General features: G+C 39.8%; 1 protein-coding gene across 2 annotated transcripts in view; it reads right to left on the reverse strand.

Annotated features, from left to right (window-relative positions):
- DHX29 (DExH-box helicase 29) overlaps positions 1–18,825 on the reverse strand; it is a 49,093-nt gene that overhangs the window by 18,433 nt on the left and 11,835 nt on the right. Inside the window, exons 8-17 of one of the 2 annotated variants that reach the window (XR_016220191.1) lie at positions 17,374–17,532; positions 16,886–17,051; positions 16,502–16,625; positions 13,856–14,464; positions 12,233–12,376; positions 7,409–7,585; positions 6,793–6,933; positions 2,536–2,680; positions 2,296–2,413; positions 574–707 (exon numbers count right to left, since the gene is read on the reverse strand). Coding sequence is in view for 1 of the 2 variants with exons in the window: in XM_002714035.5 (XP_002714081.3) it covers positions 574–658; positions 2,296–2,413; positions 2,536–2,680; positions 6,793–6,933; positions 7,409–7,585; positions 12,233–12,376; positions 13,856–14,464; positions 16,502–16,625; positions 16,886–17,051; positions 17,374–17,532 (1,868 nt within the window). In the remaining variant the exon portion in view is untranslated. The remainder of the gene's footprint in view (positions 1–573; positions 708–2,295; positions 2,414–2,535; positions 2,681–6,792; positions 6,934–7,408; positions 7,586–12,232; positions 12,377–13,855; positions 14,465–16,501; positions 16,626–16,885; positions 17,052–17,373; positions 17,533–18,825) is intronic. The other variant, XM_002714035.5, reaches the window with a different exon arrangement.

Raw genomic sequence — 18,825 nt, forward strand, 5'->3', positions numbered from 1 at the left:
AGAGCAGTTAGAAAACCATCAGTTTCATCCAAACCCATTGAAAGATGAAAAAAGCAAGGATGAGCAGTTGCCAAAGGCTACACAGATGATACAGTAGGGACTAGAGTGCAGGCCTCCTGTGTTACAGGCTGGTTCGTTCTAGGAGCTCTGTGTTCATTTCATTCTCCTGGAGAGAGGGCTCAAAATCTGAGAAATTCTTTGGCAAGCATCTCTTTCATTCAGAATCCTATGAACTATGAACCATATAAATAATCACCTCGTGGGAGTTAAAGAGCTCCTGACATCCAAATCCCCATGATGCCTTCTCTAGAAAAAGCAGTGCTTTTTCATTTTCAAGTTACAACCATGGCATATTTTTCAACTACCACTTCCTCAAAAAGTCCTGTCTTTTTGATAGCATATAATGTAAATGCTTGAATTTTAATACTGGGCTCAACTCTGATTATGTTAAACTGCAGAGCACGTGGAGTGTGCCATCCTGTATAATTACTGTCTTTGATAATAAAAAGTCATAATGCTTTCATGAAATATTCCCAGGTAGACCAAATATAAACTTGCTGTGCAGAATTTTACCTTCCTGACTCCTGGAGGAGGAAGAGTGAATGCTGCAGCTTGATCTTGAGTTGAGAGAATAGAATGCAGAGCTATCACTTTATATCTGAAAGTTAAAATCATAGTTCTTAGCAAGAGTTTCTCTTTAGAAGACACTGCAAAGAATAACAAAATTTATTTGCATATAGGAAACTTAAAAATTTTAATTTTACATTCAAATATACACAAAAGCTCCCCATAATGATCCAATGAAAACCCATATACACCAATCATAGAGGAAGGATTTAATATGAATAACTTATGAGTACCCCTTCTTTGAAATAGCTGGGACTAGAAATGTTTCAGATTTTGGATTTTTTTAGATTTTAGAATATTTGCATATACATAATGAGAGAGTATGAGGTAGAACCCAAGTCCAAACAGGAAAATCATTCAGGTTTCATATGTACCTTTTACACATGGCCTGAAAGTAATTGTATATAGTGTTTTCAGTGCACCTATATATTGATATTGACCTATCACATGAGGTCAGATGTGGAATTTTCCACTTATAGTTTCATGTTAGCACTCAAAAAGTTTTAGATTTTGCAGCATTTCAGACTCTGGATTTTTAGATTAGGGAGACTCAACCTTCTTAATGCAAAATAGGATTTAAAGAAAAAAAAATTTTTTTTGACAGGCAGAGTGGACAGTGAGAGAGAGACAGACAGAGAGAAAGGTCTTCCTTTGCCGTTGGTTCACCCTCCAATGGCTGCCGCGGCCGGCATGCTGCGGCCGGCACACTGCGTCTATCCGAAGGCAGGAGCCAGGTGCTTTTCCTGGTCTCCCATGGGGTGCAGGGCCCAAGCACCTGGCCATCCTCCACTGCACTCCCGGGCCACAGCAGAGAGCTGGCCTGGAAGAGAGGCAACCGGGACAGAATCCGGCGCCGGACCGGGACTAGAACCCGGTGTGCCGGCGCCACAAGGCGGAGGATTAGCCTACGGAGCCGTGGCGCTGGCCATAAAGAATTTTTTAAAAAAATTCTGAGGTTAAAAAATTCTGATGGCAGTAATAAACTATGTCAGAACAGATATAAACAGCTGATTCAGAATGTATGGATGATAAACTGCAACCCTGTTGGATTTTTTTTTTTTTTTTTTTTTTTTTTTTTTTTTGACAGGCAGAGTGGACAGTGAGAGAGAGACAGAGAGAGAAAGGTCTTCCTTTGCCGCTGGTTCACCCTCCAATGGCCGCCGCTGCAGCCGGCGCACCGCGCTGATCCTGGCAGGAGCCAGGAGCCAGGTGCTTTTCCTGGTCTCCCATGGGGTGCAGGGCCCAAGCACCTGGGCCATCCTCCACTGCACTCCCTGGCCATAGCAGAGAGCTGGCCTGGAAGAGGGGCAACCGGGACAGAATCCGGCGCCCCAACCGGGACTAGAACCCGGTGTGCCGGCGCCGCAAGGTGGAGGATTAGCCTATTGAGCCACGGCGCCGGCTCCCTGTTGGATTTTTGAATGACTTAGTGGGTTGGTTCAGGGAAGTCACCACCTTACTCTTAATATCCTTAATTATATTAATAAATGTAGATATAACACCTCACAATTTTAGTAGATAAAATGCTATAAAAAATGTTAAAAAATGTGCTTCACCATAAATAATTTTAACTAAAGTTGCAAAGACTTGAAAACTCTGATGAAGAGTTTTAATCTACCAAACATTTGTCTTAAAACTACTGGGATTATAATGAAGATTTATAGTTACCGTTCAGAATAAAATCTTCTATCATTTGACAGGAGATCATACAACTGTTGAATATGAGCAAGGCCTGGTAAAAAAATCAATACTGCTCCTTCAATATTTCTGAACTGTGGACTTTTGTCTGAAATTAAAAAAAAAAATACAATATTCCAAATAAGAAGGAACAGCATATAAAATATTATATTTCCAGTTAGTGTAAATGTTTTATCCAAACCAATGAGGACACATTAGAAATAGAAATACCTAAATAGACGAGAAGTTCCAAAATGAGATCCAGGTTGATTTTATGAGGATTCATGTAGAGAATAGCATGCTGAGTACGGTTACTGTACTTTTGGTAAAGTGGATTTAAATCAGCAGTTGTTCCAGTCTGAACTGGGATGTATTCCTAAAAAAAAATCCAACCACAGGTGAACATAAATATTAAAGACTTTTATAAGACAAGGGAAAGAGGGAGCATTTTTACTTTATTTTTATTTTTTAACTTTTATTTAATAAATTTAAATTTCCAAAGTATAACTTTTTAATTATAGCAGCTTTTTCCTCCCCATAACCACCCTCCCACCCACAAACCACCCCATCTCCTACTCCTTCTCCCATCCCATTCTTCATTAAGATTCATTTTTAATTAGCTTTATATACAGAAGATCAATTAGTATCTACTAAGTAAAGATTTCAACAGTTTGCACCCACACAGACACACATAGTATAAAGTACTGTTTGAGTAGTAGTTTTACCATAAATTCGCATAGTACAACACATGAAGGACAGAGATCCTACATGGGAGTAAGTGCACAGTGACTCCCGTTGTTGATTTAACAACTGACACTCTTATTTATGACGTCAGTGATCACCCGAGGTTCTTGTCTTGAGCTGCCAAGGCTATGGAAGCCTCTTGAGTTCACAAACTCTGACCTTATTTAGACAAGGTCATAGTCAAAGTGGAAGTTCTCCTCTCCTCCCTTCAGAGAAAGGTACCTCCTTCTTTGATGGTCCCTTCTTTCCACTGGGATCTCACAGAGATCTTTCATTTAGGTCATTTTTTTTTTTTTTTTTTTGGCCAGAGTGTCTTGGCTTTCCATGCCTAAAATACTCTCATGGGTTCTTCAGCCAGATCCAAATGCCTTAAGGGCTGATTCTGAGGCCAGAGTGCTGTTTAGGACATCTGCCATTCTATGAGCCTGCTGTGTATCCCACTTCCCATGTTGGATGTTCTCTCCTTTTTAATTCTATCAGTTAGTATTAGCAGACACTAGTCTTGTTTATGTGATCCCTTTGACTCTTAATCCTATCATTATGATCAATTATGAACTGAAACTGATTACTTGGACTAGAGAGATGGCATTGGTACATGCCACTTTGATGGGATTGAATTGGAATCCCCTGGCACATTTCTAACTCTCCCATGAGGAGTAAGTCTGCTTGAGCATGTGCCGAACTGTACATCTCCTCCCTCTCTTATTTCTACTCTTACATTTAACAGGGATGACTTTTAAGTTAAATTTAAACACCCAAGAATAATTGTGTGTTAACTGAAGGGTTTAACCAATGGTATTATGTAGAACAAAAAAATACTAAATGGAATAAAGTAGTGAGTTGTCCCTCAACAGTCAGGACAAGGGCTGATCAAGTCATTGTTTCTCATAGTGCCCATTTCACTTCAACAAGTTTCCTTTTAGGTGCTCAGTTATATGTCACTGATCAGGGAGAACATATGATATTTGTCCCTTTGGGACTGGCTTATTTCACTTAGCATGATGTTTTCCAGATTCCTCCATTTTGTTGCAAATGACCAGATTTCACCAACAGAATGGGAAAAAATATTTGCCAACTATGCAACTAATATAACCAGAAATGCAACCGAAAATAACCAGAATCTACAAAGAGATCAAGAAACTCCACAACAACAAAACAAACAACCCACTTAAGAGATGGGCCAAGGACCTATATAGACATTTTTCAAAAGAGGAAATCCAAATGGCCAACAGACACATGAAAAAATGTTCAGGATCACTAGCAATCAGGGAAATGCAAATCAAAACCACAATGAGGTTTCACCTCACCCCAGTTAGAATGGCTCACATATAGAAATCTACCAACAACAGATGCTGGCGAGGATGTGGGGGAAAAGGGATACTAACCTACTGTTGGTGGGAATGCAAACTGGTAAAGCCACTATGGAAGTCAGTTTGGAGCTTCCTCAGAAGCCTGAATATAACCCTAGCATACAACCCAGCCGTCCCACTCCTTGGAATTTACCCAAAGGAAATTAGATTGGCAAACAAAAAAGCTGTCTGCACCTTAATGTTGATTGCAGCTCAATTCACAATAGCTAAGACCTGGAATCAACTTAAATGCCCATCAACAGTAGATTGAATAAAGAAATTATGGTATATGTACTCTATAGAATACTATACAGCAGTAAAAAAAATGAGGGAGCATTTTTATTCATTCAAATCTATATTCTTGGCCGGCGCCGCGGCTCACTAGGCTAATCCTCCGCCTTGCGGCGCCGGCACACAGGGTTCTAGTCCCGGTCGGGGTGCCGGATTCTGTCCCGGTTGCCCCTCTTCCAGGCCAGCCCTCTGCTGTGGCCCGGGAGTGCAGTGGAGGATGGCCCAGGTGCTTGGGCCCTGCACCCCATGGGAGACCAGGAAAAAGCACCTGGCTCCTGGCTCCTGCCACCAGATCGGCGCGGTGCGCCGGCCGCGGCAGCCATTGGAGGGTGAACCAACGGCAAAGGAAGACCTTTCTCTCTGTCTCTCTCTCTCACTGTCCACTCTGCCTGTCCAAAAAAAAAAAAAAAAAAAAAAAATCTATATTCTTTTTGTCACTATAATTATTTTGTTAAATTATAGAAAGAGTACATTTTTTTAAGTCAAAAAGTGTAAAATTTCATACCTCTCCTATAATCAATTTTATCTAGCCCTGCAATAAAACAAAATCTCTTTATCTTGGCATGTGCATACAAAAAGAACTGTAGAAAAACATTCTAATTATGTATGCATCATTCAGTGGTGATTATAAAGCAGCCAAAGAGAGGTTAAAATAGTTTATATCTACCTCATTCCTTTTGCATTCTACTTTGGCTACTGAATTCCAATGATTTCTTTTGAAATAACTACTTCTCTGAAGTAATTTTTTTGGGGTACAATTTCTATCTCTGTAGATTTAGGGAATCATTTTACTTTTTGCTTTCTTGGTTTATCTACTTAATTAAAAGAAAAAGTAACTTTAACTTTGTTTCCATTTGATTAGATATGTGTATGAAAATCAAATGTAATATGCTTATAATGAAAATGTTGGATCCTGGCTGAAATACAGGAGAATGTAGCTCTCATGACATTTCTAAAATAAGTGATCAAGTCTAACTTCCCAGGAAAATCTGTACTTACCAGAGGTAGCGTCAGCACAGTGCTATGCTTGGGTACTGCTAAAACAGAAGTTGCTAAGAAAATAAATGGCAAGGATGTAGATTTTGGAACTACCCCATCCAGACCATGTGTGGTGTTGCAACAAAGTAAAGAACTTAACTATAAGTTTGCTCCTCAACTGATCATTGCTATGAAACTTTTGTAATGATCCTGTGGGGGAAGCAGGACACACAGCAGACTCATAGAATGGCAAATGCCCAAAACAGCACTCCTGCCTCAGAATCAACCCTTGGGACATTCGGATCTGGCTAAAAGGTCCATGAGAGTCTCACAGGCATGGGAAGCCATGACACGGTGGCAAAAAACAATCTGAATGAAAGATCCTGGTGAACAACACCCCAGCAGAAGGAAAAAAAAAAAAAAAAAAAAGAAACTTTTGTAAATGCTGGTTCCTATGTGATTCTTGATTTTATACATGTATTTTCTATAGTCCAGAGCAACATAGGTAAGACAAATAAAATATGACAAAGACTATAGTCTTGGGGCCGGCGCTGTGGCACAGTGGGTTAACGCTCTGGCCTGAAGTGCCGACATCCCATATGGGCACCAGTTCACGACCCGGCTACTCCACTTCCGATCCAGCTCTCTGATATGGCCTGGGAAAGCAGTGGAGGATGGCCCAAGTCCTTGGGCCCCTTCACCCACATGGGAGGTCCGGAGGAGGCTCCTGGCTCTTGGCTTCAGATCAGCGCAGCTCCAGCCATTGCAGCCAACTGGGGAATGAACCATCAGATGGAGGATCTCTCTCTCTCTCTCTCTCTCTCTCCAATTGGGGAGTTAATCATCGGATGGACGATCTCTCTCTCTCTCTCTCTCTCTCTCTCTCTTTGCCTCTCCTCTCTGTGTAACTCTGACTTTCAAATAAATAAATAAAATCTTAAAAAAAAGACTATAGTCTATAAAACAAAGATATGACTTTTAAAATTTGTTCACACTCTTATACATTCCTCTTTTACCAAATTAACTCAAACTCACTGTATTAGCTGTATGAGTTTAAAACTTTCAAACTGGTTATCTCTGGATATCAGTATCAATTAGCTTTCAAAAAAAAAATTTTTTTTTTTACCTGATACTTTTTTATTCCACCTGCTTTGCTTGTAACATTAATGGTTATTTCTTCTTCTTCCTCCAGAAATTTCTGACAATATTCTGAGTCTTTCTCCAGTACAAAGCCTGTTTCTTCTATTATATCTTCAAGATGAAAAACCTGCACAGAGGAAGGCATGTTTTGTTGAGGGGATTATTACCTTTTGAATGTAATCAAATGCTAGTTTAGAATGAATATTAAGGAGGCTATTTTTAAAGTTTTAAATTGGGAATGAGGAACTTGGTAGATATAATGAGTCTATCCCTGAAGTCTCAGGACAGATTATGTTATCGTATATACTTTTTTATCTGAAGATGGTTAAAAGAGTGCACTGCATCAGGTGAACTAAAAAGGTAAGCACGCAGAACAGAATAGGCAGAGAGGAAGCTTGCAAGACAGTCCTTAATTTGAGGAATGGGTGAGAAAGGAATCCTTACTGCCAGACAGGCACTGTCAATCTGGATGTAATGACGTGGATGTGGGAGTCAAGTACCCTAGGACTGGACTGGACCTAGATGACAAGGACATAGCACCTGGGGAAATTCCCTGGTGGGAATGAGTTCCTGCTTTCACACACATTACAAAGAAAACTTACCTCAACGGGGTAACTTCTCCCTGAAATCCTCAGAATTGGGCAGTGTGTGAAATATGTAGAAAATTTTTCACTGTCCACGGTGGCACTCATTAGAATCAAGTGTAGATCAGAACGTTTCTGTAAAATCTCCTTCAAAATAACCAGCAGAAAGTCTGACTGGACACTTCTTTCATGCACCTGGCACAAACAGAATAAATTAATCACATATAAGGTCTAGGAAGAGATTAAACAAACAGGTACTCAAATCTGAAAGTTAACATGTAGGTACAGTCAGTACTTAGTATTTAAGTATAGTCCACAGCTGTATGTTTCAAGTAAGTTAGGAAACAGGGAACTGATTGACAGAAGTCTGACAGGATCTCTGTCCCTGCCCAGGAGAAGGGGTTTTATGCCTTTCCAAGACATGCATTTTAGGGAAGAGTATTATAAACCCAGTCTAGAGCACAGACTAGGTACACTGTCTGAACTTGACAAGTACCTACTGAATGTACCAGTCTACCAGCTCTCCGTACTGACTTATTCCCATTCCATTTTACTTTTTAGCATATTTAAGGTAGTATAAAAAGATAAGGTAACATCAAGATAACAAATTTAAGCTTTATTCATTTGCTTATAAGGGAGGCAGCAATGATTAAGTGTCTAGTGCCTGAGTTTAATTCTTGGGTTGGCCCCTTTACAGTATGATTTCAGGAAGATTATTTAAATATGCCTGGCTCAGGGCCAATATTGTGGAGCAGTGGACTAAGCTGCCACTTGGAACACCAGCATCCCATACTGGAGTGCCAGTTTGGTAAGTCCTTGCTGCTTTGCTTCCAATCTAGCTTCCTGCTGATGTGCCTAGGAAGACAGCAGAAGATGGCCCAAGTGCTTGGGCTCCTGTCACCCATGTAGAAGACTGAGACGGATTTTCTGTCTCCTGGCTTTGACTCGCCTGTTGAAGCCATTTGGGGAATGAACCAGTGGAGAGAAGAGCATGCTCTCTCTTTCAGGTAAATCAGTAAATAACTCTTTAAATATATAGAGAGAATTGGTGTGACCATCAAATGGGGTAATGTAAGGCTCTTAGAACCAAGCCTGAAAATTATAAGTACTCAGCATTGTACTAGATGCTGGGTATTAAAAAAAAACCCAGATAGTTTTCTTCATCTCAGAGTGTTCAGTCCAGTAAGAGGACACTGTACAGGATGATTTGAAATTACACATGAAGGGAGTAAATCCAAGTGGTCAGGAAGGCTACTAACAGTAATTGCCATTTATGTTGAGTACTTTAGGATAGGTTTGAACAAGAAAAAAGGAGGTAGAAACAAGATGGGAAAGCAAAAAGTATTCATGTTAAGGAACACAAGTGCACATAAAATCATGGTGGAAAGGGGGTTGTAATAGATTTCAGGACCTGGAAAAACAAAGACTCGAGCATTGGACAGGCAGAGAGAAAGCTGGATAAATCCTCAATAATCTGCCACAGAAGGTTTTGAAAAGCATGTTAAGGAGTTGAGACTTTATCCCAATGAGTTAGGGAGGACAGTGGTAAAAGCATTTTAAAGCAGGAGAATCATGTGGTGTAAGTTTTACTTTAAAAAGGCTAACTAGTTGGGGCCAGTGCTGTGGCAGAGTGGGTTAAGCTGCTGCGTATGGCGTCTGCAACCCATATGTGTGTCAGTACGAGTCCTGGCTCTTCCATTTCTGATCCATCTCTGCTAATGTGCCTGGGAAAGCAGTGGAGATGGCCCAAGTACTTGGACGCCTGCATCGATGTGGGAGACCCAGATAAAGCTCCCGGCTTTGGCCTGACCCAGCCCTGACATTGAGGCCATTTGGGGAGTGAACACGTGAATGGAAGACCTCTCTCTCACTGCCTCTGCCTTTACCTCTCTGTAACTCTTTCAAATCAATCAATCAATCAATCTTTAAGGTAAAAAAAAGGGCTAACTGGCTACAATACGGAGAATATGGTGGGGAAGAACAAAACAGAAGCAGGCAGTTTAATTTATCAGAGGCTTTGGTACTAATTAGAGATAACTGTATACAAGGGGAATACCAGTGGATACAAAGAAAAGTGAATGTGAGAAAGGCAGAATAAACAGGACTAGGTGATTGATGTAGGGGATATGGGAAAAAGAAGGAAAAATATTGATTGTTTTATTTTGTGGGATCATTCAGAGAGATTCAGAAAAGATGAGGAGGGGCAGGTGATAAGGCATAAGCAAGGAGTTTTAGAAATGTTGTGTTTGAAGTTATTTAGAAAGCAGCTGGATATTTAAGTCTGAAGCTCAGGCATGAGATCTCCTGAGAGCTGACAGCAATTTGGAAAACCTCATCAAACAGATGGTAATCTACATAGGGGCTGGCATATGGTGCAGCTGCTTGAGCTGCCACTTACAATGCTGGCATCCCAGCTACCCTGCTTCCAATCCAGCTTCCCGCTAATATACCTGGGCCCCTGTCACTCATGTAGGAATCCACAATGGAGTTCCTGGCTCCTGGTCCAGACCTGGCTGTTGTAGCCTTTTGTGGACTGGACCAGCTGATGGAAGATAACTCTTTGGACATTGTACCTTTCAAATAAGTAAATCTTTAAAAAAATAAATATGCTAATTTATATAGATAAGTATTCTTAAAAGTTGATCTGGTTTTTAAAATACAGTTCACTCTGATCTATGTAAAGACACTTCAAAAAGCTCACAAAAAGTGGTATTGAAAGGTAAATTTATTTTAGTGGGAAAAATTTTGAAATCCATGTATAGTTTTTCCAAAATACCTATTTCCCACAAACGTTTTGAACACCTCTCACATTTACCAAGCAATTTTCTGATAACAACTTGGAGTCCCAAGTCCCAACTTACTAAGTAGCTGATAGAAATATTTCCATATACCTAGCAGTAAACATTTTTCATTGTAAATAGATATGTTAGCATTTTGACTCATGTTGATGCTTGATGATGATAATAAATTCTAGGTCTTGGCCATGCAAAGCCACAACTGTGACACTCTCCCTCTATTGGCCCCTACTCCAGGAGTAGTTACCCATAGGCCTCCCTAAGCTGCCATTCACTCTTAGACATCTCAATGATAGCAGCACAGGTCCCTCCCCCATTAAGGAATAAAGATTCTCAGATGAAAACTCCTATCACTCATAAACTACCAAAATATTAACTAGGCTATTTTAAAATGGGCTTAATTGCCCAACAAGAGGAAAATGGTTAAAGAAATTATGAGATATTCAAATCACATACCACTATAAAGCTGTTTAAAACCATGTTTTTGTAGATAATTTAGTGTTGTGAAATAATTATAGATAAAATATACACAAAACAAACATACAAAGTAAATGCTAACTCTTTTTTTTGCTGTGTCATGAGATTATAATTTTTTTTTAAGATTTCTTTATTTGAAAGAGCTACAGTGAGGAGAAGGAAGAAAAGAGAGAGAGAGAGAGATTTTCCATTTCCTGGTGCATTCCCCAGAAGGCCACATGGGCCAGCTCTGGACCAGGCAGAAGCCTCATGATTGGCAGGGGTCCAAACACTTGGGCCATCTTCTGCTGCTTTTCCCAGGCCATTAGCAGGGAGCTGAATGCAAAACAGCCAGCACACCAACTGATGCCCATGTAGGATGCTGGCATCCCAGTGGCAGCTTTACCTGCTGAGCCACAGCACCAGCCCCAATATAACTGTTTATTTTCCTACCTTTCTATACTTCTAGTATTTTCTAACCAAAAGAAAGAAAATAATCCAATAAACTATAAGTAGTGTATTAATTAAAAATCAATGAATGGATGAACTTTCACTATAGTTCTCTGAACTTGGTGAATTAACAGTCATTCACAAAAACTTTACATCAGGGTAATTTTTAATATTTTCTGAATAATAAAAATGCAGTATCTTTTGAAAAGTTACAAACATGCAAATTAGTTTACAGAGTAGGCTAGTATGCCATTTAAAATAACTATAATGTGAAACTTGGCATAATTCAAGTGTGCATTTAAATTCGATTCAAGTGCAGGCATATCTATAGAGAAAATGACATGCTCATGAACATTTCTTATCTTTTCTAAGAACCACAGTAGATACACAATCCAGTATACTGGTCAGACTGCCTGCATTTGAACCCTAAGCTGCAGAACATCATTGGGTATGTGCACCTGGGCATATTATTATTATTATTTTTTTTGACAGGTAGAGATATAGGCAGTGAGAGAGAGAGACATAGAGAAAGGTCTTCCTTCTGTTGGTTCAGCCCCCAAATGGCCGCTATGGCCAGCGTTGTGCCAATCTGAAGCCAGGAGCAAGTTGCCTCCTCCTGGTCTCCCATGCGGGTAGAGGAGCCCAAGCACCTGGGCCATCCTCCTCTGCCCTCCCGGGCCACAGCAGAGAGCTGAACTGGAAGAGGAGCAACCAGGACTAGAACCTGGTGCCCATACGGGATGCCAGCACCGCAAGTGGAGGATTAACCAAGTGAGCCATGGCACCAGCCCTATGGGCAAATTATTTGTACCTCAAGTTTCTCAACTGTAAAATAAAGACAACAGCTACTTCAATGGGTTGCTGGAATGAGTAAATGAATTTATATATAAATATATGAAAATTTATATAAATATAAATGCCTAAAATCCTTTGAACAGTAATAAGCATATTGCAGATATTATAGAGTACTTATTAAGTAAATCAGTTAAAATGAGATACACTTATTGAAGGAAATTAATTATTTAAAAAGTATCTGCCATTTAGTAAGTATGAAGAAAATATTAGCTCGTGTTAGAGACAATAGTTTTTTAAAACAAAACCATTCACAATTTATATGAACAGAATTATAGAATCTACTCACTTCATCTACAATAACATGAGACACATTACTTAGAAGACCATCCTCTTGAAGTTTCCTTAGCAAAACCCCTGTTGTACAATAGAGTAACCTGGTAGATTCACTAGCTCGAGACTCCATCCGAATTTGATATCCGCACAAAGAATTCTGAAGGGAGAACACAAGGTCATGATTAGACTCTTCGCACAGTAATGTGAGAAACAAACTGTAAACAGTGACGCCCAGGCACTGATCATGCTCCTAAATGGAATGATCTAAGTTTACTTAGTATAACCTAGTAAATACTTTCTCATGTTCTTCAATTCCATAAAATTATAAACTCTGTTTTGGTAATTTTTTTTTGACAGGCAGAGTTAGACAGTGAGAGAGAGAGAGACAGAGAGAAAGGTCTTCTTTCTGTTGGTTCACCCCCCAGATGGCTGCCACGGCTGGCACACTGCGCCGATGCAAAGCCAGGAGCCAGGTGCTTCCCCTGGTCTCCCATGGGGTGCAGGGCCCAAGCACTTGGGCCAGCCTCCACTGCACTCCCGGGCCACAGCAGAGAGCTGGACTGGAAGAGGGGCAACCGGGACAGAATCCGGCGCCCCGTCTGGGACTAGAACCTGGGGTGCCGGCGTCGCAGGCAGAGGATTAGCCTAGTGAGCTGCGGCGCCGGCCTGTTTTGGTAATTTTAAACAGAAAAATCATTTTTTTAACAAGACAAAAACCTGTTGATGCTAAGACACAAATATCTTGCAGCAAAATATTAAGGTATTTAGGAATAGAATTTTAAAACAGGCTTTGTTATTTGGTCTACTTTTCTACCAAGAACTCATAAAACTTGCCACCATTAAAATGCAGTTGGTATCAAACCAGTGGTGCCCACTGGGAATTCTGGAAGTTACATTTATTCCTATCAGTTTCTTTCTTCTTGAGTCATTCCTTTGTCTTACTAGTATACATATCTGTCATCCCCATATCTCTCCTTTTATCCTCTTAAATTCCATGTCAGAAATCCAGATTTCTTGCTAAATAAGAAATTTTTAACTTGAGAGACAAAAATATTATTTTGTTTATTATCATTACCAGAACCATTCAAATTGTAAATAATCTGAATTAAATGAATTTGCAATTCATCATTTTTGGTTCTAACCAGTTTAATTCATTGGCCAGTTTTGTGTCCACCTGTGTGACAGATACATGACAACAGACATTTAAGAACTTTTTCCATTTAAAAAAACAAAGTTTGAAAGTAGTTTAACATTTATAACTATATTGCTTTCCTTTTCTGCTCTTTGCAGAGCATGAATGGAAATCTGAAAAGGCTTGAGATGATATTAAATAAATAAATCCATATTCTTTGAATGTTCCACTTAACGTAATATATTTGAATATTCAATGATTGACATTAATATATTTCTTCTTTTATATGAAAATTCTAATGACAGAATTACTGAAAACCCTTTTCCCATGAAAGATAGTGGCATTGTAACACATCCATTAAAGAAAACATGAAAAATGCCTGAAATGTGTTATTGAACACCAGTGACAGTCAAAACCAGTACATGGCACAGGTGCTGTTTTGGTGCCAAGAGCAAAGGTGAGTAATGTTGTGATTCACAGAGGTGGAGGTGAAGGACAGCTTACCCTTCCTCCAGGTCCATTTTCACAGCCCAATTCATCACACACTCTGGTGGCCAGACTCACTGCTGAGATTCTCCGGGGCTGGGTACAGATGATGTTACATTTACTTGTTCCCCACTCATTCAGAAGCAAGTCTTCCAACAGAAAATGTGGTACTTGAGTACTTTTACCACTGCCTGTTTCACCTGCCACAACTACTACTCGGTGCCTTTTAAGAGTTTCGACAATTGATTCCCGGTGTTTGAACACAGGTAACTGTTGTCTCTCCTTTAGAAGTCTCTGATATTTAGGTGAGCTTTGCAACTTTCTAAAGAGGTTTCTAACAGGTTCCAGATCTTCTGCAACTGCTGATTCCAAGGACAGGGCAGAAAAATCCTCCTCAGAAACTAAGTTTTCCCAAGATTCCTCAGGGTCTTCAGAGTTTTCCTTCTTATTTTCAGAATGCTGCTGCTGCAGCTGCTGCTGCTGTTTCAGCTTGTTCAGAAGTTTGGCAATAAAAAGATCACGTGGTTTATTGGTTTCCATTTTATTTAATTCTTCTTTTTTCTTTTCTGCATCACTCCATTCTAGCCAAACATCTCGGTAAGTGGGAGGAAGTAACTGATGAACAGACTACAGAAGATAAGAACAGCAGTACATTACTTTTATTAACTATTGGAATTGACATTCAGTAGATTAGAAGGATAGCTATACGCCTCTTAAAATGTAATTCAACTCTTTTTTTTTTTTTTTTTTTTTTTTTTTAAGACAGGCAGAGTTAGACAGTGAGAGAGAGAGAGAGAAAGGTCTTCCTTTTTCCGTTGGTCCACCCCCAAAGTGGCCGCTATGGCTGGTGTGTTGCGGCCAGCGCGCTTCCTCCTGGTCTCCCATGTGGGTGCAGGGCCCAAGGACCTGGGCCATCCTCCACTGCACTCCTGGACCACAGCAGAGAGCTGGACTGGAAGAGGAGCAACCGGGACAGAATCTGGCGCCCCAAGCAGGACTAGAACCTGGGGTGCTAGTGTCGCAGGCGGAGGATTAGCCTAGTGAGCCACGGCGCTGGCCGTAATTCAACTCTTCAACTAGTAAATCATTAATTCATATTTTTTATGTTCATTTCTTTTCATGTACTTGAAAGGAAGAGTGGCAGAGAAATTGGCAGGGGGTGAGCAGGCATGGAGGGTCCTGGGCCTACTGACGCCAGGAGCCCAGAACTCTATCCAGGTCTACTACGTGGGTGGCAGGGGCCCAAGAACTTCAGCCATCAGCCACCATCTCCCAGGATGCATTAGCTGGATGCTGCATTGGAAGTGGAGCATCTGGAACACAACCAGCACTCTGACATGGGATGCAGGTGTCCCAAGTGGCAGCTTAACCTACCATACCACAATGTTCACCCAGTTATTACTTTAATACAATATATAAATGCATGTGATGCAAATTCATAAACAGCACATCACATTTAGGCTTTGTGACTTCAGTGAACAACTTAACTTTAAAATGGGGCTAACAATAGTACCTCCCTTATTGACATACTCTGAGGTTAACTTTAAGTTAATATATGCAAAGTGTGCATTCCTGGAAAACGGTGAACTACTGAATAAATGTTTATTATTTATTCCTGCAGTGGTACAAAATGTACACAGATGGTATCTTATTTCTAAAATGCACAAAGGTCCTTTGAGATTCTAGTAATTGTATAATGTTACAGGCCAAAGTATTTTAAATGAACCACACTGGATGGAATCTAAGTTATCTTAACTCAGTGCTGTAAGAGGACCCACTGGCATTGATAGTTATTTTTACCAAGTAAACACAGTCTTAATACCTTAATTTGCAAAATGGGGGAAAAGACATTAAGAAATTTTACTGATTTCACTCTATGAAAAAATAAATTTTACTGGGAAAAATTGGAAAAGAACTATTGTTTGGAGTTCTATTTAATGTCTTAACTTTTCAGTGTGATTAACTGCACATAACCCTTAAGCCTCTGCTTCTAACCTAAATTAGTACAAAACTAAGACATTATCTTGGAAAACTAAAATTGAATTTGACATTTTTTATTTAAGGCTGTAAAAACAAGCAAACAGTAACACAAAATTTGAAATAGGCTCAACAAATGATGTAAATTCATCCTTTCCAGGAAAGCAGAAGGTAGACCCTAACAATAAGAAAATATGCTTAATTATTGAATAATGGAGGTTACATTTAAAAGTACTGTTAAATACCAGCCTAACTTTTAAAAATTTTAGGTTTGGTTGACCTCCATGTAGGCAACCAATAACCATTTTGAGTTAGAGGTCTTTGTTAAAATTTATATGCCACCTAAAAATAGAAAAACTCATTAAAATCTAGCAGCTACCAGTTGTACTACAACTATTTTTAATTTGTAAATTAATATAGCCCCCCAAATTGGATGAATCAAATTGTCTCTTTCAGACCTCTGAGGGTTTAAAGAGATAAAGATCATATTTAGGGGTAAAAGGAAGCGAAATTACAAATAATCAGAAATGAAGATTAAGCAGAAGCGGGAATTAGTAAGCAGAAGATTGGCATGGAGGGCCATAATTAAGCACTACCTTCTACAAGCACAGCTCTCTCTCCACAAAATATATTATACCCATTACTTAACAAAGGCGTTTTGAACTGCCTAGGCCTAAGAAGTCTCACCTGCCCTTTCACTAAACGATACAGGGCCAAGGTGGCTCCCAGGTGCTGGGCTTGCATGCCGTCCTCGGTTAGGATTGCAGGACATACTACCAGGACGTCATCTTCAGACTTGATTACTCTGACCCTACAAGGAAGCAAAAGCATCTTTTTTTCTTAATGAAATCAAGTGAAAAGAAGCTGGGATGCCATTAGCATTCTACTTAAGTTTATACTAGCTATTTATAAATATTTTCATGAAAGGCATTATATTAGATAATGATTTATAAACATTCTACTATGAGATATAGAATGAGAGAGCTTCTTAAATGTGAACTTAACTGATAGGAAACAAAATGATTTTCATCTTACATTTTTCTAAAAGTTCAGTTAATCGGAAAAACATACCTACATTTCCAGTATCTACCTACTGGAACTTTTTCAAACGAAGGATTTGGACTCTTTGGAAGATTCTTCCTGACCCAATCAATCAGGAATTGTTTGGGAGATTTTCCAGTCCAGCTTCGAGCAGTGTAGTCAAAGTTTCTCACATCATGAGGTTCTTTCTTTTTATCTACAGTGGCAAAGATCAGTTCTTTTAAGTGTTATGCAATAATGTAAATTTTCTTTTTTGGTGATCAAGTCTCTTGCTTTTTGGGAACAGCACTTTTAGGAGAATGGCTGAAGAAAGGATAGAAAAGCTTGCCTTTCTGTAATGATGTAGGGAAATCCTCTTAATGAACAGAATCATGGAAAATTCTGAGGTTAACAAATTTATCTTGAGGAACTTAGATATTCTTGTAAATTAGCTTTGAAACTATAAAATGAATCTAGGATACTCTGAATTATTATTTGTAAATTATACCACTTAATTAATTATACCACTTTAATTTTACCTTTTTCTTCTTCAGTAGGAGCTGCAGATTTTTCAAATAAATTAAAGTTCAAAGAACTTTCTCCTTCAGTGGCTACAGGAGGCTTTTTCCTTTCATTTTGTTGATATGAAATCTTTATTGCTGGATTGAATACAGGATGGTCTTCTAAAGTCTCCATTTCTACCAAGAAGAAAATATGTTTTTCTTTTGAAAATTTCTTTTTATTTATTTGAGAGGCGCAGCGAGAGAGAGAGACTCTTCCCATCTGCTGGTTCACTCCCCACATGCCCACAAGCTAGGGGCTGGGCCAAGGCTGGTGAGTGGAAACACAGTCCAGGAACCCAAGCACTTGAGTCATCCCTGCTGTCTCCCAGGGCCTGCTCTGCAGACAGCTAAAATTGGGAGCTGGAGCTGGAATCAAATCCAGGACTCCATGATGCAGACATCTTCACTCACATCTTAACTGCTAGGCTACATGTTTCTCACAAAAAAAGTTGTTTTTTTTTTTTTTTAAAGATTTATTTATTTATTTGAGAGGCAGAGTGAGAGTGAGAGAAAGAGGGACAGAAAGGTCTTCCATCTGCTGGTTCACTCCCCTAATTGCCACAATAGCCAGAGCTGGTCTAATCTGGAGCCAGTAGCCAGGAACTTCCTCCAGGTCTCCCACTAAAATGCAGGGGCCCAAGCACTTGGGCCATCTTCCACTGCTTTCCCAGGCCACTAAACAGGGAGCTGGATGAGAAGTTGAGAAGCTGGGACTGCAAGCAGAGGCTTAACCTACTTCACTGCAGCACTGGCCCTAAAAAACAGATGCTTAGTTTCATGTATCTGGGTTTTAATGCCTTTTTATTTTGAAAAAATGTTTCTAGAAACAGTTAACCATTCCTTTACTTTCCTTGTAGTCAATTATTTAATAATTCCTACTAAGAATGTGTGCTAGAAGTCAGAGGCAATCCTACAACATGTACTAAAATCTTTTTTTTTTTTTTTAAGATTTATTTATTTGAAAGTCAGAGTTACATAGAGAGAGGAGAGGCAGAGAGAAAGAGAGAGAGAGAGGTCTTCTGTTCAATGGTTCACTCCCCAGATGGCCACAACGGCTGGAGCTGCGCCAATCCGAAGCCAGGAGCCAGGAGCTTCTTCCCAGTCTCCCACATGGGTGTGCAGGGGCCCAAGGACTTGGGCCATCTTCTATTGCTTTCCTGGGCCATAGCAGAGAGCTTGACAGGAAGTGGAGCAGCCAGGTCTCGAACCGGCACCCATATGGGATGCCGGCACTTTAGGCTAGGGTGTTAACCTACTGCACCACAGCACAGGCCCTTGTACTAAAATCTTTAAAATAAATTATTTAATAGATGTAGTAGGCCTATAGAAAACATCTTTACCAGAAATAAATACTCACGGAATTGTGTTCACCTCTTTTTCTTGAATGGAGATGGTATTTTATGACAGAAACCAAAGATTAGGGGCCAG

Source organism: Oryctolagus cuniculus, chromosome 14 (assembly GCF_051225735.1).
Source record: "Oryctolagus cuniculus isolate XC-2025 breed Fujian yellow rabbit chromosome 14, ASM5122573v1, whole genome shotgun sequence".
In the NCBI taxonomy this organism is placed as follows: Eukaryota; Metazoa; Chordata; class Mammalia; order Lagomorpha; family Leporidae; genus Oryctolagus; species Oryctolagus cuniculus.